A 23,534-nucleotide genomic window follows, 5' to 3' on the forward strand; every position below is an offset into this window, starting at 1 on the left:
CCTATGCCCATAGTATTGAGTGTTTTCTTATCAACTGGCAAAGGTTGTATTTCTTTTTTAATTACTATCAGTGGTCAAGGTATTTCACTTACTTTGAAGTTTAAACAAAATGGCTTTTGCAAGCATATGAACCCATAAAAAATTTTAGTTAAGGTCTGCAAAGCTGCATCAATGGTTCTCCCTTGCAGGGTTGGAGATCGGCACTTTCTCCCATGTGAAGCCCTTTACGTGACAGAAGGGTGTTACAAATCTGTCTCCCCTCGTCATCATTCTACCATACTTCTTACATCCATATTTCTGCCAATAATCAGTGTTGCACAGCATATCTGTAAGTTATCTAGAATCAATTCCCATTGACAGTAATCTGAAAACATCTGCTAATTTGCTGAAATAGTTTCAGATGTGGTTACTGATAGGTACCTACCTGAGGTTACGAGTTTCAGGTGCTTTTTGCACTGGCATTGATGTACACATCAAGATGACACTGTGACTACTTGCTTTATTTAGAATGCCCCGGCACAGAATTAAATGAGAATATTCTAAAACTTGTGCTTATTTGCCGCAAGATTTCTCTATTGTAAAATACACTGCATATTGTACACTACATACAAGAGACTTCACTCTCAGCTGGGACTTCTCCCAGAACCCAACACACTGTTTATGTCATGGGATGTGATGGAACCTCAGTGACACTGCACTCAGAGGTGTTGCTGAGAAAGCTGGACACCAACATCAAGAGTACCAAGAGGTCAGTGCCACGGGAAGGATAAAGGGCTAAGAACCACGACCTTAAAGAAATTTTTTCAGTTGGTTATTCTAATTGAATCTTCCCACCTTTATCTGCAAACGAACCACTCTGAGTTTTAAACAGTATGACAGCTGAATGAGCAGCAGAGGAAATAAACATGACTACAGTAAGAATGCTTTAATATTTGTCCTCTTGCAATAACTGCAACTTCAAGCTCCATCAGCTCCAAAGTTTGTGTAAAACCCAAATGCGTGAACAAGACTGTCTTCTGTTAGATGCTACATAACATTAAAAAATAAACATATTTTTTTGTCAGCCCCTTCACACAGGAGCCAACTTACATCCACAGCATGGCATGGGTTGTTGCTTTATTTTTATTTTTTAATGGGGAGGAGAAAATAGAGGAATTTGAAATAATTTTTTGAAGGAAGACAGTGAATTCATTATTTAAGTCCAGTACATGCTGTGTGCGAGAACATGGATAAAATTAATTTTCAGAAGTTTGGGCAATCTTTAATGACACTATTTCATCTCTAGTGTCATTACAGATAGACATAGCCTTTATGAACAGTAATGTCTCAGTTATGTCTACACTGGAATTTTGCTTTCCTGATTGACCTACAGCATTGGCCTGAAGCTTGTATTGCTGCTTTGGCTGGTGAGATAGTGGTTAATCTGGATTTAAATATATAAATTCAAAACAATGTCACATCAAACTAGTTCTATTTAAACTGCTAATGTAGGCATATCAAATATCATTCTCTTATGAAATTCTGTTTCTTTTCACCTCTGAAATGTGCTGTATGACTCTAGGATAGTTACGTTACATGCCTCAATTATTATGCATTATCTAGATTCATTCAGAGTATGATTTACAGTGGAGTGGAAGATCAGATGTATTATTCACTGTAGTTTAGCAACAGTTTCTGATGTAATTGGACAGACTTAGATGACTTCCCATTGCTGAATGAAGTACAATTCCATGTTAAAGACAGTGTAATGACTTAACCAAAGAGTCAAATCAGGATGTTCAGCTTGGTCCCAGATCTTGGTATATTAAATACTGCTAACCTGTGCTGGGAGTGTACTACTCATGTGAGACGTGAGGAAAAAAGTCTTTTTTTTTTTGGGGGGGGGGTTGGGTTAGACTTCTAAAACTTCTTCTCTTAAGGATACATATCTTTCTCAGTCTACAATTAATTACAAATCGAAGTTAAATCATTTTGATTTTCTTCCTTCCAAATACTGGCATTTTTTTAACAGAAATTCAGTTGATTTCAGTCTCAAATGTTGGCAAAAATGTCTTTAGCTGTAAGATCTCAGAGACAGATTCCTGTCTTTCCTGGTAAAAGTCAAGCCCAGTTAGCAGCTCCACATCCCGAACACGAGCGGAATGAGCCTGAACTCTTTCTTCAACCCATTCCGAAGGTGACCTGTTATCCTGCCAAAACAAATAAGAACAACGTGCAAGCACTGGTCATTGTCTAACAAAACCACCAAATAGGAGAGTGCCTTTTATGGCATTAAAGGCCTTCAGTTTGTAGAACTTTTCTCAGGATTTCTTAGACATCCTTGCAACCTTACTGTTAGGAATCTCACTTGAATAATCAAATGGATGTCATAGAATCCTTCACCTCCAAAGTAACACAGAATTAAAACTATGTTGAAATGGCAAGTAGGACTTGTAACTGCAAAGTACGAGTCATATTTAAAACACCTAAGTCAGGATAGTTACAATTATAGTAAAAATTAGCTGCAGTACTCAGGCTAGCCAAAGTCCAGGCATCTGAGAACCTAAAAAAAGTCCTTGCAGCAGCTCAGCCTTGACTGCTGGACAGAAATAATAACAGCGGGATAAATGGAGAAAAATATAAACTCTAATCAATGCAATGTAAGCACAGTTAAAAATGTTCAGCTATTTATTTACAAAGTCTTTTTTTTGGCAAATAGGTGACAATTTACCATACTACATAATGAAAAATATGGAGTGCAACAACATTTGAGGTCTACTGCTAAACTTTACAAATAACAGTTTTAATTGCTACAGTTTAAAGGCTAATTCATGCAGCTCATTTATTTTGTACATTCAGTCAATTCTGAGCTATCAACAGCACCATAAGCTTATTCCTGTCTGGAATTACAAATTCGAAGTCACTAACTCAATAAAACTACATTTCATTGCTGGTGCAGATCTTTACAAGCACAGTATGCAGGCTCTTGTTCATCACTGGTAAAAATACATAGCTAATCATGGTGACTATGTTGAAAAAGAGTTTTGTAGCTGAGAATTTGCTCTACCAAATAGTGTTAACTGCGTCCTTTGTATCTGTTGTAGTTCACATGGAAATAAATAGGAGGCATTACCTTCAGAGCCACCTATGTACATGTTATGCTCAGCTCATTTACTTTCTTTGTTTGCTACCAGAGATTTCCACTCTTAGTGGAAAGCACACATCTTATTTAATTAAAGCACATATTTGTGATTGTCAGCTGTGATTTCAACTGCAGAATGATCCATCTGAATGCCTTCTGCCTAATTTTTGATATACATGGAACAAAAGACCGAAGGAACTCCTCTAACTACTTTGAAAAGAGAAACACTCTAAGACCTCTAATACCTCTGGAATAAGTTTATCTTGTCTCACCCAACTGTTGGCTGTGCTGCTATTGTCAGCTGTTCACACTCCCCTCACAGATGACAATATTTCCAAGTTTTCTAATCAAGCTCTCTTTTTATTCAATCAGCTCATTTGTTTCCTGCTACCTTTCCTGGAGCTTCATGATGTCTTAGTCATCCCTACCTATCAACTTATTCTCAGCTCACATGAATGAATCAGTTAAATATTCAAATATCTGAAGATTTTCCAGATGATTGTATCACAGAGAATCAGTCCACAAAGCTCATTTGCACACAGAAATATAAAACTATACTTACAACACAGCTTTCAGTATTGTCAGGTCGATGAGGAATGATGAAGGGCAAAGCATCCAAGGAGCCTGTACAGTTCAGTGGAGTACAGGACGTGTCCTTACAGCTAGTCAGAACCACAAAGTAATGGGTTGGGACGGGGATTTGTGTGTTGTTTACATGCCTGTAAGATAAATACTAATTAAGAGATTTATCTAGATATCAACTATAAAAACCATTGATGCCACTACTATTTTATAAAACCCACGAGAGGAAAGATCAGCCTCACGTTCTTGTCATCAAGCAATGCCAGAATGATGACTTGTGGCTACGTGCCATATATATCAGTTTAGTATTCCTAATTCAAAATTTATTTTCCTCCGTTTACTGGTTATTCTGTTAATACCACCACTTTTGTGCATAAACTTACAAGGAGCTTCCCAAGTTTGCTGCATTTCTTCAAAATTTAACCAAACACCATCAGTGAAACCATTATTCTGCTTAGCATGACTGACTAACATGCTGAATAAAACATGCTTGTTCAAAACTGTAGACAAAATTATGTGGTTGACTGGGTATTACAGCATTCTGCTTGGAAGGAAGTTCCAGTCTCTCCTCCCTTACAGCCTCCTACTTAGTGGCAGAGTTGATTTTCCCATTCTCAAACCATTTCTGACAGATGTGGTATTAAGTCTAGCCTTGAATAAAACATTTCCAGTGACAGATTCAGCAGTGCAGATTTCCCAGCAGTTGCCTACTGCATAAGTGTTCTTACTGTCAAAAGACATATTCCCTATAACTGATACAATTCAAATTGTTTGCTCTTATTCTGTTTTTTGTTTGTTTTATTTTTCCTCTTCCTGCCACTATTCACTAGTATAAGTATTTGCTCTTTGTATTTCAACTTCACAGAATTCCGCATTATGTAAGTGATCCTTCAGAGCTATCTCTACGCAGTTGAATTTTAAAATGTATTTTGTTATGCTACCAGGGCTCATTAAAAGCTATCTAGAACACTATGAAAATATTTTGCATTTGTACAGCAGGAAATGACCCATCATATGAATTCTCCATGTACTTACTGTGTAATTTCATCAAGAGTATCAAAATGGCCATCGTAATTGTAATCAAACACTGGTCCACTGATAACATTTACTCCATTCCTTTCTCTAGCATACTTCTGAAGAAGTACATCATGGAAATAGTCCCATATATCTACAGATGAAAGAAAGTATGAGCATATTTAATATAAAACTAGTTATTTCACCTCTAAAAAAGAAGCCTTTTTATTACTTACCTGTAACACAAAAGAACTGAAACTAAAATGCCTGTAAGAACAAGTCTTTACACACAGTTTGGATTTCATTAGAAAGTACAGACTGCCTCTCACCTCTTAAACAGTGATAGTAAATTTGTAAATGCTATTACATCCATGCAGGCTCCTGCACTAACAGAGATAATGTATTTGATCTGAAGATAAAGATACAGTGCTAAAGCTGAGAGGCCATTTATTTCTGGCCTACCTGACTCACAACTGTGTCAGTTAATAGAATCCAAGATAATGGCTTTGAGAATGTAATATTTACCACCTGAGTGATAATCTAACTCTACAGAACTCGAGTGAAATATCACTGGCAACTTAGCTTATTTAAAAAGTGTTATTTGAGCAAATGTAGCTTGTACGTTCTAAGCTACTGAAGCTGTTTGAATTGTTACAGTTATCAGGGCTAAAAAAAAGAAAAAATAAATAAATAATGAGTTCAGAGGGCTGGTAGGTTACCCTTACTGATTTATCTCTTGTTTTGGTCTAAAGACAATTGTTTACAAACTTGTCTTCCCTTGAGACCTTGCAAAAGGAAAGAAAAGGTGCCCCTTTCCTTCATCTTGAGCCTTTCTCCAACAGGATCTTGTCATATGAATTCCATAGTGAGCGTTTCACACCATGACAACATACAGGAAATAAGAAGAAATTCAAATGGAAACAGGTATGCCTGTTCTAAGTACTGTGGCCTAAGTAGAGGACAGATAGGGCTATAAACATAAAAAATAGTTTATGTAAGTGCATTTAAAATGTTATGAATCTGATTTTTAATGCTTTGTACACATTTTCACAAGATCTGCATATACTGAAGGCTATGAATTAATGCTTTTAAGTCCTTGTCAGAGCTATATGAAATCCAGAGCAATAATTACAGGGAATTAATCAAATTTAACCAAAATCTTGGATCCTACCTTTAAAAGCTCTATACATGGGAACAATATTGCTGGTGAGTAAGGCATCATATTGTTCAAAAGCAGATGAATTGAAGTCTATGTAAAAGAACAAAGTATACATTAATAAGATACTAGACAAAGACAAATCTGATACTCATGTCACAATAAATTGCAGGTACATGTAGTTCAATCATTATACATTTGAAGTTTAAATTTCCTTCTATTCTGAAAAAGACAGAACATTTCCTGTTCATTGCAGGGGAGTTGGAGCAGATGACCTTGGGGCTTACTTCCAACTCAAATGATTCTGATATTAAGCTTGTGAAGCCTTGTGTATTTGTATTATATTGTATTTGTATTACATATATTTGTGTATATACAAATACATTTATGTCTGAAGCATACTGTGCTAGACAGAAGGCTTCTATCACAATCATGACAAATACCAATGACAGTTAAACAACGAATTTTCTTACATATAACACCCACAAAATAATTTTAGTTTATTTGTTCGCAGAATTCATTCACAGCTATAAAGTAGCTATTAGAGCATAATATCCTTGTACTTATTGCCTATTATAATTTCTAGGCTATTCTGCTTTCATGAGATTCATTTTATTTTAATTTCCTTTCCCTGCGAAGTATGTTCCCAGAAGGAAAAAAAAAACAAAACTATCTTCTAAAGTATAATAAATGGTGCAGTACCTCTGTGATATGCTGACAAAGGCCCTGTGCCAGGACTATCTAATTTCTATCAATTTGTAGCTTAAGTAGATATCTGAGCACGGGTGTATAATCCTACTGTAAATTTAGTATCTCCAAATTTTTCACATAGTCTGTTTAATACAGTCATCATCAAATTTGGCAATAGGAAAGGAATATTCATATAGGGAAAGAAGGACAGCGCTTCTTTCCAACGCTTTACATCTTTCAAACCTATTGTCACAATCAAGTAACTCCATTTTTTAAAGAAAAACCTAAACGCTCTAAGCCAAAAATATTTAGATGCAAGAAGTTGTTGTCTAGCTTTTGGTGAGTCTACCAACTGGAAACATTTTTCTGCCCAACGTGCTGATCCAAAGCAGTTTGCTTTGCTGTTTGCTTATATGTTTAAACATAAACCCACATCCAGCTGATTAAGACTTTCTAAGCTCCAGCTATAAAAAGAATCGTGCTCACTGGGAGGGTAGAGGAAACCATAGGTCAAGTCCAGCCCTTCTGGGTAGTTGGAACAATTTTGGCTATGAGCAATGGGGATTCTAACATCAGCCCGCAGACAGTCTGAAACAGTGGGAGGAAGAGAAGATGTGTTTTCCTGAGAAAAGGGAAAAAAAAGAAGTATTACACCCACGGTTGTGGTTAACATAATGCTCTGTATGTTTTTAACTCTCTCAAACGGCCTTCATTGAATCTTCTGTTTTCATAATGAATCAGGTCAAGGTAAGCAATGGATGCTGATGTTCTCTGCCCTGTGTTTTTCCTCTTCTTCTGTTTTTAGGTAATTCCCTAAAATCCTCACACAGCATGTAAAACTGTACCAGTGAAAGCAAGGTTACACCTTAGGCAAAAACAAATGACAACTTTAGCTCATTCATCCCTTTTATGGGAATATGAACTTGATAACACTGCAAAGCAATGTGCTCCCTCAAAACCATGAATAAACAAAGATGATAATATCACCACACCACAGCATCTGAGGATGCTGTCTTGATAATAAGAATCTGTGCCTCTGAAGCGTTAAATAAACCCAGAGTAAATTCAGCACATTTTACTGGCAAGCTTCACTAACTTCAACTGAGACATGTTAGCATACACACTAGCAAAAAACTGGTAAAAAGTGATTCTGATCAGTATAGCTGTTACTACGATCTTATATTTTACAATATCAGAATGTGTTTCTGTGTGCAATTCTTTTTCATGTTCAATTACCTGTTATTTAATTTTTTTCTACTTTTACAGAAGTTAAACAGACAAATTGAAATTTAGTGCATTGTCCACTTTGACTGGTCGAAATAAGGCAGAAAAAATGAAAGAAATTGAAAGTTCCTCATGTGCCTCTTTGTACTCCTTGATTTACATTTATTCTTTCTTATTCGTGCATCATTGTAATAGTCTGCTTTTCAGAAATAAAGGCCTCAGTCACATAATATCCACCAGAGTTTAACCAGAATTCCTCATGAATGAATGTTTTCAGTGCACCTTATTACACATTTACAAATTATAGTAATAGCTGATAACCTACAGGTTTAGTCACAGTGTATGCAGTCCACAGTGGCATCCAGATATCATGACTGTATCCACTCACATACTGATGATGGGGAAGGAGGCAGTAGATCTTTTCCTTCTGAAGAACTTTGGGTCTCCCGTATGGCAAATGATATGAAGTTGCAGTCTTTACTATAATTTAGAAAATAACTATTTATTCATTCTTCTATAAAATTTCTGATGGGATCAAGGTTTAAATAAACAGAGAAAAGAGTTAAAGCAAAACATAAATTAAAGCATTAATAAATACAAACAGAACTGACAATAAACACAAGTACATACTTTTTTTAAGCTCTTAGCTCAGTGGAAAAATAAGTGTATAAAGTAGTTTTCATTATATGTTTAATGTAAAGAAGTCAACACAGTATGACATCAGACATCCAAATTTTCATTTCTTCATAATTTCATATTTAAAACTTTGGAATTCACCTTGCTAGTGAAGTGAGATCTGTATCATATTGGGCTGGGAAGTTTTGTGATGCTCCATAAAATTTCCAGAAGCACCAAAGAAACAATCCCAAACAAATGTGTGAGTATGGGAGTTTTCATCAAGCTTGGGGTAGCAAGGTTGCAAAAAAAAACAGTTATGGCATACAGTCCAGAAGTACACAGGCTTTCCACCGAAACCTGTATAATTTTTCCCAGTATTTTAATTGGATTCAGACTTAGTTCTACACAAATGTTACTACAAAAAACATCAATTAGTATCTTTTATAGAAATGCAAAGAAACAAGGAAAAAAAGTTAAGTTTCCAACTTGGCTCTCTTATTTCACATTAAATTGTAGTTAACAGTGCCAAAGTTTCCACTGAAACCAATAACATACAATCTAAAATAGTCATAGGTTAAAAAATGTTGCTATCCTTTTCATCTCCAGCTACTTACTTTCATCTGCGGTGAGATTTAATCTCTCGTTTATTACTGTAGCATTTGCCACCTGTAAAATATTATAGAATCCTTCAGAATGATTCCACTGTTTGCAAACTTAAAAGAGAACTCACTTGACAAATGTGATTAAAATATTCCAAAACTCCTACTTACTTCCTTGCATGTGCATCCCAGTTCATCTATGGGAGTCAGATGGGACACCGGACATGAAACAGGAGATGACTCTTCGTTGGCATGTGAAGGATTGTAAAAAGGTTTTTTTAGCAGATGATTTAGGCTACCATGTGTGCCATTGTTTGGTGCTGGTGTAATATGCAGCAGATCTGTTGGAAAAATTGAAAATGTGAAACACATTTTAAAGCTATTTTAAGACTGAAATGGTATTTTGAACAAACTGTCTTTGCGTCTATGCATTTTCTATGCATCTCTTCTAAATACAGAAAAAATAGCCTATTAAATTATTGAAACTATTGAGTTAATTATCATCATTGCACAAATTTCTAGATACAAAGGCTTACTTATATCTCCCACTGCATTAATGTATCTGAATACTATTCATGCCATTTTATATGTCATCATAACATTTCTAAGTTTCTATGATTTTATGCAGAGTACAAACCTGTTTGCAAATCATCACATTATGGAGCACATCAGCTTAACTGCATTTTTGTGTGATTCTTTACTACATATTTTCTGAGGCTCATACTTCCTAACTGCTCACTGCCAGGGCTGCAATCATCCAGCTCAAGATACAAGAATTGTAACCCTGTACAAGTTTCTTATTGCAAAATGTTTCCACAGGTACTATTTCAACAGCAAGCCCAAGAAGCAGGAGCACTTCTCCGTGTTTCTTTAGTGGACTCCATCTGCAATCAGGAACAACATCCAGAGCAGAACAAGTTCTGGCAGTTAATGTTTCAGCACCATAGAGAAGGCAAAGCACCATGGCTTCAGCGTTTTGTATGCAAAACCTGGCTTATGGATGAATGGCAGTTACCCTTTTATTAGCCCTCACAACACTGGTACCTGAAAACGCTGTTGCTTTATCATCTTAAGTACGAGATTCTTTCTACTCACCACACATAAGGTTGTAAACCTCTATGTTTTCAAAAGCATCCACTTCTGTTTTTTCTTTAAAGCTTGGGCCATATCCTAGGAATATAGCCTGGATTGTAATAAACCAAAAGTTGTTATACAAAGAAACTCAAGTTAAAAAAGCAATTCAGTTGTACTTTATTTGAAACAGAGACACTGTTGTAAAAGTTACAGAACAGGACTGCTCTTATAAAGAAGGCAAATTTTGCCCATTGCATATAACTTGAAGAAGAATTGCTTTCATATCCATTTTATTTTTTTCTTTAACATTTTGGTTTGTATTTATGAAAATTATTTTTTGCTGTGTTTCAAATTCACTCCTTTTCATATACTCATTGCAACAGCTGGCAAAAGTCATGCCATTTCAATAAGTGTAGAGTTATGGCACTCACAGATCCCATTTAAAGGCTAACATCAAGCCAGAAATAAAAGGTTTGGTTTTGTGGTAGCTTTTTTTTTTTTTTTAGTTAGTTTGTTTAAATGTATGTTGCATTACCAAGCTTTGGGTAGCTTAGGAACCCATAGCTGTGCCTACAGCAAACAGCAGGGAACTGGGGAGACCCATCTCAAGCTTTGTTGAGACCTAAGTCAGTACCACCAATGGTACAGCGTGGTACTGGGCAGCCCCTGTTCGGGTCTTCAACCATTTTAACAGAACAGCAATACAACCTAGAGTCTCACATTAGTTTCTACTAATTTATAAGCCTCCTGAGCTGCTTGCCATGAAATACAGGAAAAAAAAAAGACTAAACAGGACAGTGATTTGTTTTAAAATAATATTCTTATGTTCTTGTAATAGAAAAAGAATTTAAAATTTATTTTTTAAATACAAAATTAAGACAACTACTTTGAAAAATCATGTTTCCTTAATCATTTTGTCACCACCACAAGATTATCTATGATTATTGTTTCCAGAATTTTAACTTTTTTATCAGTGCAAACATTGAGCACTGTTCTTATTGGTATATAAACGTGGTTTTAATACAATAGAAATCATCTTACCTCCATACTTTTAAACTCGTTGTCATAACCATGGTTACCCTGATCACAAAACGTGTAACTGTTGTCCCTAAGGAGAAACCATCATACACTGTAAATTAAAATGGCATAAATAAGGTCAGCTAATAATTGTCAAGCCAAATCTCAGATTCTTTATAATGTCTTTAGAACTGAAATAATATTGCACTACTTTTTGCTGATCCTGTGCTCAAGTTTACAAAGATCACTGTGTTTGGTAACATAGATTATGACGAACAGAAACAAAATGTATCCTATGCTGCTACTGAATCAATGTTCACAAAAAAAAAGAAAGTGAAGAAATGCCTATTTTTTAGCTGAGGCCTTTACACGTCAAGGACTTTCAGAACAGTGTAATCTACTTAGAAGAAATTCTTCAGTTATATTCTGTGGTATCAACATTTTAATATAAAAGTCATGATAGGAAAAATCAGCTGTTATTTTCTGTGAAACAACATAAATAAGACTGCAAGAGATTTTGCCTTGCAAGAGAGTGCTATTTCATCATATATTTTAAAGGCTGAAGGAGACAACTGTATATGTGAGGGTGTTACAGAGTTAATAACATGCAAAAATATATAGTCTGACTTATGAGGACTAACACTTGTTTAAATTTACCCGTTGCTGAGATACATGGAAAGATAAAGAGATAGTCATCCTATATTGATTCAACACACTTGTCATGTGTCATGCATATGTATCCTGTTTTCACAGGCACCAGGACATTATTAAAAAAAAAAAAAAAAAAAAAAAGGTTGAATACAAGGGAAGTATCAAAGTATCAGTGAGGGAAATGAAAAGACAATAATGATAAAAATGATGGTACCTCACAGCCAGCCACTGTCGATCCACCAGAAGATGAACTTTATCAATACGAATGTTGTTAGCATAATGGAGTCGCTTTGGCAAGTTAGGTGTCAGATAGGGCTTAAAGTGCTGAGGTGATCTTTTGCACTGCATGACAGAGAAAAGTCCAGTTGTGAATTTCATGCAGTATATACACCCGAAATCATTCAATATTAATTCAACATCTTAGTGACAGGAATGTAAATGCAGAACACAGATCTGCAGATCCTATTTTTGGCCCAAGAAGCAACATAATGCAAAGTTACTTATTTTGGAACTGTTTAGAAATATATCACTATAATATGTAGCTATGATATTTACTGCTATAATAGTAAGCACGCCAATATTGCGGTAAAAGTACTGCTAAGGTTGAAATAAATTACTAATAATGCTTACTCTATATGTCCATATTAATGCCACTGGCATTTGGCATGCAAGTTCCCAACTTACAGGAGAAAGTTCCCTGGAAGTTAATAATTTTCTTCCATTTTCTATCACTACACCATTCAGTAAGTAATAAAGAAAACCAAGTATACATAACATAGTACAGTCTATAGAGACTTAGTTGCAAGATTGAACAGGTGATGTCTAGTGCTCTGCTCTTAGCTAAAGACTGTAGCTTTTACATCCACATTTAACACATTAATATAACTGCTGTGTTAAAAGGCATGCAATTAATGAGTCATTGAGAGTCTACTGACAGCCAAAGAACATGCTGCAATGATTTAACTGTGTGTGGTCATCAGGAGCCACTCCAGCAAGCCAGAAAGCATCACATTTCAGAGGCACTGATCCTGTTCACTAATGCAGCACTGGGGCAACACTGAACATTGAAAATGTCAAGTGAAGAGCCACTAGCAAGTTGTTTAAGAAAAATGGACCTGTTTTATCCCATGGGCAATACATAAGACTATAGCACACTTAGACTCTGATCTGACATCTTCACCTGTAAGTCCTAGGATTGTATGCTCTGCACAGAAGGACATTAATGCGTGAAATGAAAGTAAATGTCCTTGATAGTTATCTAAGAAGCACAGTGGGAAATGAAAAATAAAGATTCAGAAGTTTTGCTAGCTCAGGAGAAGATGTCGTTCTGTAAAAGATACTCTAATTGAAGAGAAAAAATAGAGGGAATAGACTTATTAATGTACCATGCACAATTCCCTTTTCTGTCCAAAACCTTTCTCCTAACAACTTGAAAGAAATAAAATACAGAAGCAGTAAGTATGAACTGACAAGGGAAGAGGAAATCTCATACCAGGTTATTCCTAGAGAGATGCCACACATCTCCTTGTAACTGTTACAGGTAGCAGTTTCAACTAGGGAAGAGAATATGCAGAATCTGCTGTTCCTTTACAGCATGCTCCATGTCAGTGGGGTAGATAATGCAACACTGAAAAGTCTCCTTCTCAACCTGTGATATACTACTTCCATGTCTGCCTTGTATGTTGAGGAACTGTGTTCTTAGGTATTCAGAGTCAATAAGAATTTAACCAGGAAAGTTCACTGCTCTTTGGATTTCAGGTGGTTAGCAAAAGCTACAGGTAGCATATTTTCAGTATTCAGTAATCAGTTTTTCAGCAGGTTGCAGGAAGACCTCTAGTGGTGCTTTATCATAAATATATCCTGCTGAGATAGCCAAGTATTAATCCAAGCTGAGTAGTTACTCTAAAAGTATCAGAATATCTGCCTATTGCTTGGACCAGGACCAGTCACAGAATAGAAAACAAACGGGCACTGAAGGAAAAAAAAGACAGAGAGTGAGTTGTTTTTATTCTTAACACACTGTAAACGATAAATGTAAAGAAATGCAGTGCATCAAGTTTCTTAAATCAGGCCTGGTTTGTATACCACGCTCACCCCACATGTATTAATGTATATCTTGAATGAAAAAAAAGGAAAAAAGGAGAAAAAAAGTGAAACTACTAGGGAAAAGTATTAAAATATTTACTCACCGTGAGGTTTTTAACAATTCCTTCTGAGTCAACTGTTAAAAAGGAAAGATGAATTGATACACATTAAGATAGATTCAGCATGGGTTAGCACTTTCACTTTTCACATTTTAGAAGAGCAACTTTAGTCATAAACATCAGCTTTCTGAAAAACAAATCTGGACACTTTATAGAAGGAAAATTCTTTCGGAAAGAGTAAGACCATTAGTAGAAATGATTCAACAACTATAAAGAGATTACATTACATAAAAAAATAACATTATTCACTCCCCTAGACTACTCAGAATACCTTGTTCCTGTCTGATTTAGTCTGCAACTTAAGCCAAGGAATGTCTCCTTTATGATTATTAATTTCCTGTCATACTGCTTGTGCAATCCCAGGACTGGTCCACACTTACAAGTATAATAGTTCTGTGGAACGATCCTTGCTCGAATGCGAGCTGCAGGTCCAGCATAAATGTAGAAATCAATCTGATTGAAGTAATTACTCATGTATTCTAATTGGCTGCAGTAGGTCATATCCATCCCTAAAGAATATAGAAACAGTTATTTTTCTTGATACAGTAATGTTCATCATAAAATTGACTTAAAGTAACAAACGCATATATTATACAGCAAAAGAAAACAACGCATTGAAGTTTACTCTGAGAAACAAAATGATATACATTACCATGATCAGCTAAAACAATGAGGTTCACACAATTGTGCAGGTTTCTCTGTTTAAGCCCCTCCATTAGCATTCCCAGCGATTGATCTGCTAGCTGTAAAGCCTTGATTACCTGTAAGAGAAACAAGCTTCCTTAGAATCTTTCCTTTTTACTGATTAGAAGTTATCACTTAATGCAAACATGAGTCTGAAAAAAGCACATTTTTCTGTTAGCTTTCATATTCTTATTGTTGTTTCATCTTTTCTTCTGCTCAAGTGCAATTTGCCACCTCTGCTAGAGTAGAGGTGTGCCCACTACTCCACCACAGGACTTCCTACACTAAATGCATTTAAAAAAAATCATCTATTAATTTTTTTCTATTATCCTAACTTTAAATCTGAGCTTTAAAATTTGTTAATAGAAAAAAAATTACATGTTCAGATGAAATTTTCCTTGCTCTCAATTTACATGAAACGTCAGATTTATAACAGTGGACATTATTTTTTGTAATTTGAAAATGACACTGTATTAATAATAAGCAGCATTTTGAAAATATTTACATACATGTGTTACCTATTAGACCAGTGTAGCATCTAAGGAGGCATGGTGGCTTCCTCCTGTGTGTATAGTCCCTTTAAGCATCCTGCAGAAAATCACTGGCAACCATTGAAACAACATGGGATATATCTACAACAACCCACCCTACAGAACTTCATAGAGAATGGTTCTTCTCTAACTGGCACAGCTGACTTTCTCTGTTATTTGAACTGTGAACAGTAAGGCCAAGATCTGACTGAGTCTGAGCAATTGCATACTTCTTGTTTCCCTAGCTGCACTCTCTCAAATGTCTTGCATGCATGGACAATGCACACATACGCATGCAGTTATATATTTTGTGCCTTTTGTGAACAAAGAGAAATGGACTCCACTTTCTAATATAGAGTGACTAAAAATATCGTACAAAGATGTGTTTTTCCATCCCTGTCCACTACAACAAGGTCCTCTTTTGGAAGACTATTTTCAAAGATACATAAAGATTCTACCAATCTCTTAGGATTTCAGCAGTATGAGCCAAAGAAGCTGCATTCCAAACAACATGCTCAACCATGAACAAGAATATAACAGAATGAAAACTCATATAACAATCATGGTAATTTTTGATCTAGTATCCTTCCCAAATCGATAAATTGGATAAGTTCTTAGTACTCTTCCATTTTTAGTGATATTTAGTATAGTAAAAACACAAAAGCTACTTACACCACCGCTAACTGGTCCAAACGAATGTCCAGAAGAATCTGGCTCTTCAATATATAAAGTGTAGAAATCAGGCCTTGAGTTACAAATAAGAAAGGAATATTATGAAAAGTTGGAAACTTAATTACAAAAGAATATTTTCATTTAAAAAAAAAAAAAGAAAGGAAACATGAACAGAATTATAAATAAATATAATTTACTTATAAGGTTCCTTCTCAAACCTTAACAACAGTGACAAAACACATACAGCAAATACAATTACCTACATTACTGTGAGTTTTGTAATTAACCAAAACGGTATCTGAAATTACATTTTCAGAAACTGAATCCAGTATCCTTAATAGAATTCAGAAAACACTCCATAAAACTTCAAAATCTTAGAAGAGAAAAATCAATCTGTTCCTCCTAACTGCATATATATGAGGAATTTGGTAACAAATGATGACATGAAAGATTTCACTTGTTTACATGTCACATAGTACTTTATCACTCTCAGTATAAAAAGCAGTGATTCTTCATCTGATATTATTCCACTTGAACAGTTGCAACAGGCCGTACTTATGAAATAGGTTTAAGTTCAGCAAATTCTCATTTGAGATGGTGAGGGACATTTCACATTTCATAAATACCAACAGATATCTTAGCTGTTAAGAATTAAAATCTTTTTAAGCTGTATTCTTACAAACCATTGGAATACTGCTGTTACCTCTCAGATTTGGTTTTATCAAGCCATTTTAATATTCCTGAAATTCTCTCTTCATACGTAACTGAACTGAAGGAAAAAAAAAAAAGATAATTTATCAACAAGTCCTTTCTGATTTGCCCTTCTAATTCCAAAGAACATAGATTCAGAGTTTTTACCCTGTATGGTAAAGACAATGACTTGGGTTTCAAGAATGACATTGATATACCAGTGATGAGTTTTATTACTCTCATTTTTGATTGAAGGTAATGCATTTTTAATGATAAATCAGATAGATTTTGATCCTGAAAAGAGAAATATGAGTGGGAGTATTCATATGTTTAAAATTAAGCGCATGCAAAAAAGGAGTTTTCAAGTTCAGGGAAACCTGAAATACAAGTCAGAATATTTTTTTCATTCTTTCCACCACATATAGACTTTCATATTTTAAAAGCAAGCAATGTTCCCAGAAAAATCTTCACAAAGTCACGCCCTGTCTCCTGTAAAGGAATTTACTCATTTAGTACCTCTACTCTCCCACAGAGTCATGTACAAGCTTCATGTTAATAAACTACAGTACTCAGGTGCTTTCTGAGTACCAACCTTAGATATCACAGAAAAACATTTCTTATCTGTAAAGATATACTTGTTTTAGATTAACTTCGTAATTGTGAAGAATCGTCATTCATTGAAACATCCCTAAAATTTTTTGATATCATTTGCTGGTATCAATGTCTTCCATAAGAAATAAAATTATTCTGAAGGTTATTACTGTATTTTTACACATGAAATTCTAAAAATTTGCCTATTCTAAATTAACTGTTAATGATACTTCCATAGTAAAATCACAACCATGTAACAAGGAACTTGTCACTTAGACTGTTGTTTAAAAAGTCTTTGCATTTTATTTCCATCAAATTGTTATATGGCATTTTGGATTTTTGAGGTAATTTATGGCAAATTGCCATAATCCTTATAAAAACTTACCCATTGTATAAATAAAAAAAGTTGGGGTACGTATCATTAATTGGAACATCAGAGCCTGGCCAAAAGAAGGTGCCTGCTTTCAGACCTTGGTACATAGCTGTCAGCCACATCTACAGATAAAGATACAAACAAATGATTTTATGGCATTTACACTGCTGGAGGATCTCAGATGGCCAGAGTCAAAATACTGAATTGGATTAGTAATATGGGCTACAGGCATACACTTCCCTTTCTTCTTTCATACATCATGCAGTTGCCTAACAAACACATCTGATTTGAAGTTTGTTTCTTACATACATATTCTGAAAAGAAATTGGCATTACAGAAATCAACATGTTGACATTTCTTGGGAATTATCAGCATAGTAAAAATGTCATACAGATATTTTCATAGGTGACAACAGGCAGTGATCTTTTATACAATTACACATCCAGTGGAATGGATAAGTGAATACATTCAAGTGGTCTAGTTATGTAAATTACACCCTTTTATTGTCGTTTTATTTTTCTTATATATACTTATTTGTATTATACATATTTATTTGTATTATATTGTTTTATTTGTATCCCTACAAAGCCCAGCTATGGTCCTGTTAGGAGCCTGATTGAACTCTTCAGTAAACAGTAAACAGTAGCAGTAAAACCTGACTACTGTGGCATACTAGAAACATCATTACACAGATATTACATATACATATATTTAGACATATATATTTAACTCTCCATGTATACACATAAATATATACACACATATATATATATATATATTAAACAGGTTAAGCAGATACTACATATGTTTATATTTTTTCTATTTTTATACTGCTTGGTATTCTAGTAAATGAATAGTATTATAATCACATTGATGAAATGGACCAAGATTTACACACAAATATTCATTTTGATGGAAATGAAGTTCTTTGTTATCCCTTTGTCTATCCCATGCTTTTACATGCCTGGACATTGAAGGCATTTTTGTTATATTGTTTTTGTTGCTGTTATTGTTTTTGTTTGTTTGTTTATAAAAATGATGTATTCTGGAAGTAGATCTGCAGATTTCATCATTTAGCTAGTTGTCAAAAATCAACCATCCAAACTCCACACAATAAAACCCTATCAAACTTACTGAGTTCTTCAATATTTGGCAGCAAAGAACTCCAAGTTTGCAGATATTCTGCTCTAAAACCATCCATTGGGAAAAGGCAAAGTGGTGGTTTAAGTTTGTGTTAACATTTTGAGAGTTCCTTTATCTTCATAAAAAGCAAACTGCTTCATAATCTATAATATGAAGTCTACATGACATTACCATGTGCTGCAAATATATCCCACAAGTTTGCATTTTGCTCTCTTTGTTTTGTTTAACAATATGGCACATGAGCCACTAGACATAGAGAAATACCATAAATAAAAATAAACTTACTGGCTGACCCTTCCACCATGAAGGCTGAAATTTTTCTGTGCTTGAAAGTGAGAAATGCTTGTTCAAATCTACATCATACATGTTGTTATCAATAATACCGTGAGATTCTGGATACAGTCCCTGAAAAATGAAAACAAACAAACAAGTAAATCCTACAAATGTAAAAATAAAATGCAACTTAAATATTGTTGCAATGTGGTGTTACAATAATTTTACAGCTGTTTTATCACAGAAAGAGAACATACTTTATAACTCCCATAGAATATCATATTCCTACTAGTGAATTCAGTATGCCTTTCAAGTTCCCTTTTTATTTCCTTATTCTCTCAACAAACTAAATAAGCTGATTTGCTGTAGATTAAGTACCATGTATGACACGTAGCTATGTATCAGCTGCCAAATCCACCCCACCCACAGAGATTCATCAAATGGCAGTGACCTCAATCATACTCATCTGTATCCAATTAGAATGACAAGGAATAACTGGTTCACAGACCAGAATATGGTAACATATAGACATAACCACATAGACTATAGTTCTTTCGCTATACAGAGTATCTGTTTCTCACTTCTCTAGCTTGACTTCCCATGTCATTAGTCAATAGATGAGTTAATTCCTTGGCATCACAGGATCCTTTCTGTGCCATCTAGGTAAAGATAAGTAAAAATAACAAACTCTCACTTACTGTGACAATAGTATAGTGGTTTGGAAATGTTTTTGTGGGGTAAGCAGCTCTCATATATTTTGAATGTGTGCCACAGGTTTCTGCAACAGATCACAGAATTAATATAGATTCCCTTATATGCTTTTTTTTCCAATTGAAAACTAGCAGTTTTAAAGGCAGAAAAAAAACATTACAACAGTCAACTGTTCATTTGCTATAGTACTAGAGTGGAAATTTGACTTCAAAATATGACACACACATTCTGAATTTTCATTGTGAGGTAGGTCTACAGTGCCACTGATATCAACTGACATAGGATGCTCAATTCAGCTATCTGAACCCTAATGTGCCTGAGGCCCTTTAAGACATCTCTAACAACACTGCCTGGCCTACAAGTGCTGCTCAGGCATCCAGTATGCCAATTCAAATGGATCTCATACTTCAGATCAAGTAAAATGGTGGTAACATATATGCAACCAAACTGAAGGTCACTCCTGGTAAGATATTCTGTGGAGCTACCTGGTAATCAAATGCATGCAAAGGCCTCAGCTGTCTAAGCACTACAGTCCAATGCCATTTTAGATATCCTCAGAAATCCACGACACATACAGGAATCTGGTAGTTATCATCTAAGATCAACAGGAGACCCACGTGCCCTAGGATCTCTACACCTTCATGGTGTAGATTCTGTAACAACTTGCTTGATTAGCTCTACTGAAAACACTAGCTTAATGGAAGTCAGTAGAAAGGAAATATTTTATGTCACGTTTCCTTTCTTTCACAAAGAAAGGAAATTCACTTTTCTACTCCCTATAGATTTCTAAGAACGTTAAGCATGAGTGGGTATAAGTAAATACCAACTACTGACTACAAGTATAACTACTCCTGAATTAAACTGTTCATTGTTTGAAAGGATTTCTTGGATACATATACCTTGCATGATTTTCTTGCCTTTTGTCACACTGACATTTCATTTGAGCATGTTTCAAAACACTGGAATTGAACACTGACTTCCCCATGCATAATTTTTTCACTGTTAGGATTTCTTCCACTGTCAGAATGGCAGCAGAAAATAAAGTACTTGCACAATAATTCATGAGCACATCACTTCTGCATCTCTCTCCTTATCTACAAACAAGATTGTTTACTACACAGTAAAATGTAATACTTTATAACAACTGCATGAAGTTTTCAAATAAGCATAATAGAAACAGAACAGTATATATTCAGAATAGATACAAATGCTGTCAATCTAGACAGTGACTTTAAAAAGAGTATCTTTGAGGGACACTTCTCAAAAACCCAGCGCAATCCCTTTTCAGCAGGAAGTTTTAATGGAGTACAGAGAATGTATGAAATCCAGCTCTTGAACTGTTTTTCAGCTTTAAAGTGAATTTGAACATATATTTCAAACTACTTATTTAACAAAAAGCTGCAGGCCAGTATTAATTGCCTTGTTAAACAAATAAATAACAGTCATGTTTGCTGTGCACTCAGATAAAAGAATATAGAATATGAAAAATCATAAGTATACAACCAGGTCAGGCACTGGAATGGCCTGCCTAGGGAGGTGGTTGAGGCACCATCCCTAGCGCTGTTCAAGAAGCGTTTAGATGAGGTGCTAAGGGATTTGATTTAGTAGTTGGGTAGGGGTAGCGATAGGAGGATGGTTGGACTAGATGATCTTGTAGGTCCTTTCCAACCTTATGAACCTATGAACCTATGAACCAATGATGGACACTTGATTTGGGATCTAATTGTTGAGAAACACTTGCAGCAAAAGGGACTAGAAAGGTTGTATGCAGATTTCTAAAGAAAAGACACAAAGCACTCCAGGTAACTTACTGAGTTTTTCAATATTTGGCAACAAAGAACTCCAAGTTTGCAGATATTCTGCTCTAAAACCATCCATTGAGAAAAGGATAAGTGGTGGCAGATCAAACCTACAAGAAAATATCACTGTTTGATCATTAAGGAATTTGGAGAATTCATGACTTGTTAAAGACATTAACGGCAATAAAAGTTCTCTTTTTTAAAAGCAGAATCCAGAACACCTATATAATTCCCAGAATAAATATCACAGTGAGAGATAAACAAATGCTGCAAATACACAATTCTCCTGAAAAGAAAACAGTAGAGGAATAAAATACAAGCTACTTAGTATGTATAGAACCTATGAAAAGAAGTTGTTTGATTCTTTTTCATCTTTTAATTACAAATATAAATCTATGGACCAGCATCCAAATTCAAACCCAGAGTATAGGACAGCCAAAGCACCTCTGAACATAATAATGGGTTGGATTCTGCCTCTTGTCTCTTTATGGATCTCAGAACAGCTGCTCAAAGGACTGTGAAAATACAGCAGTCACCCAGTAGGCAGCAAGGCTCAAGTGCCTCAGGGCTGGGAAATGCAATCTCCTTGCTATATAAGGTTTGAGGTAATCTCTTGCCTTGCAGCATTTGCTCTGTGAAACATTACCAAGCAGTCTAAGTTCTTCATGGATTAAATCTTTCAAGCTTCCAGCTCTCACCAAGCTAGTGAACACTTTCTTACCTTAAGTGCACTGCAAATTCTACTTAAAGCTAAAAGAATGCAGCTACCATGACTTTAGTAAGACATTGCATAAGGAATAAGGATTAAAAAGCCTCAGATCTTAACTCAAATAGCAGGTAGATAAAAAGTGCACAAATTGAAACACATCTCCAGAACTGTGTTTAGATTCTAATTAGAATGTAATATCTGTAAGTAAACATGAGTTATTAGAAATACTATCTTCTAACCAACCTGAAGGGACTCAAAGAAAAACATATTCACAGAAATAAAATGATAGTGTTACAGCATTTTTTTTCAAAACTCAAAGAGAAAAAATCTGAAGGATCAAGTAATTTAGTTTTGTGATTCAGTCTGCTAACCATCGTTATATGTTCTAAGGTCACATTATAAACATATAAAGACTAAAATTAAAGAAGAAATGTAGTTTGAAATAGGTTTCACTATACAAAATATCCCCCCAAAGCCCAATTATTTGTAATCCATAGAATTTGCTATATAAACCTGGAAAACACTGAGAGAATAACTACTGATTAAATGCAGTGACTCTGCATGAATTGCTGAGTTATATATATAAAAAAAAAGTTATATTTTCACTATCACAAGAAGCAAAATGTCTCAGTTATTTTCTCATTCACAGTGCTCTTTTCAAAAAAGTAAAGCACACAGACATCAACAGTTTTTATAAAAACACTTTGTATAAAGCAGCTTCATGATTGGAGTCCGAAACAAAATGGAGCTCCATATAGCAGTGTTGTTTATAGCACTTAGAGAAACCTTCCCCCACTTATAGGCTCTTACCTATGAAAATCTGTGAACTCCAGAAGTTATTTGTTAACCTAAGTGCATTTTTGTACCTACATTGGGAGGTCCATACAAGAACCCATGAACTTTAGAAAGAAGCTATGCTACTAAATGTATTATTGCTATAATAATGTATAATGTGCCAGTAAAATGGATAACAATATAACATCAAAGACACTGTAACTAAACCAGAAAATCATCCGTTTTATTTTGAGACCAACTTTTAAACTTTGTTTCTGGCTAGTCTCTACTCAAGATGACCACCAGTAGATAACTATCCATGCAAAATAACTACTGCTGGCCATCAAATTTTCTGTGTTCCAGCTTTTGCAGATACATAGCTTCCTTTGTATCTATACTATCAGAGACACTGTACCAGTAACATTGAAAGGACCACGAACAATTTGTGTTACACGAATTTTGTATTAATTAATAGTTTTTCTAGGTCTTTGCAAACTGACTTAACAATCTGGATTCAAACTTGGTACTCTGCTCTAAACTGTAATAAAAAAAATTCGCAACAAAATGACAAAGGTTTTAGAAAGAAAAAACATTGCTAGCCACAGTCTACTTCTACAGAACATCGCTATGGGCAG

General features: G+C 35.0%; 1 protein-coding gene across 1 annotated transcript in view; it reads right to left on the reverse strand.

The window, feature by feature from the left end:
• Positions 1-1,881: 1,881 nt before the first annotated feature.
• ENPP3 (ectonucleotide pyrophosphatase/phosphodiesterase 3) overlaps positions 1,882-23,534 on the reverse strand; it is a 31,309-nt gene continuing 9,656 nt past the window's right edge. Inside the window, exons 6-25 of the mRNA XM_065733812.1 lie at positions 21,429-21,526; positions 19,605-19,684; positions 18,919-19,038; positions 17,503-17,612; positions 16,540-16,605; positions 15,837-15,909; positions 14,603-14,711; positions 14,331-14,459; positions 13,936-13,967; positions 11,961-12,088; positions 11,120-11,186; positions 10,100-10,187; positions 9,176-9,345; positions 9,020-9,071; positions 8,113-8,267; positions 7,050-7,185; positions 5,889-5,966; positions 4,739-4,871; positions 3,684-3,840; positions 1,882-2,189 (exon numbers count right to left, since the gene is read on the reverse strand). Coding sequence (XP_065589884.1) covers positions 2,016-2,189; positions 3,684-3,840; positions 4,739-4,871; positions 5,889-5,966; positions 7,050-7,185; positions 8,113-8,267; positions 9,020-9,071; positions 9,176-9,345; positions 10,100-10,187; positions 11,120-11,186; positions 11,961-12,088; positions 13,936-13,967; positions 14,331-14,459; positions 14,603-14,711; positions 15,837-15,909; positions 16,540-16,605; positions 17,503-17,612; positions 18,919-19,038; positions 19,605-19,684; positions 21,429-21,526 — 2,155 coding nt within the window. The 3' untranslated portion in view covers positions 1,882-2,015. The remainder of the gene's footprint in view (positions 2,190-3,683; positions 3,841-4,738; positions 4,872-5,888; positions 5,967-7,049; positions 7,186-8,112; positions 8,268-9,019; positions 9,072-9,175; positions 9,346-10,099; positions 10,188-11,119; positions 11,187-11,960; positions 12,089-13,935; positions 13,968-14,330; positions 14,460-14,602; positions 14,712-15,836; positions 15,910-16,539; positions 16,606-17,502; positions 17,613-18,918; positions 19,039-19,604; positions 19,685-21,428; positions 21,527-23,534) is intronic.

The sequence above is a fragment of the Cyrtonyx montezumae genome, unplaced genomic scaffold, assembly GCF_038088225.1.
Source record: "Cyrtonyx montezumae isolate F1298 unplaced genomic scaffold, pur_monq_1.0 scaffold_0, whole genome shotgun sequence".
Taxonomy (NCBI): Eukaryota; Metazoa; Chordata; class Aves; order Galliformes; family Odontophoridae; genus Cyrtonyx; species Cyrtonyx montezumae.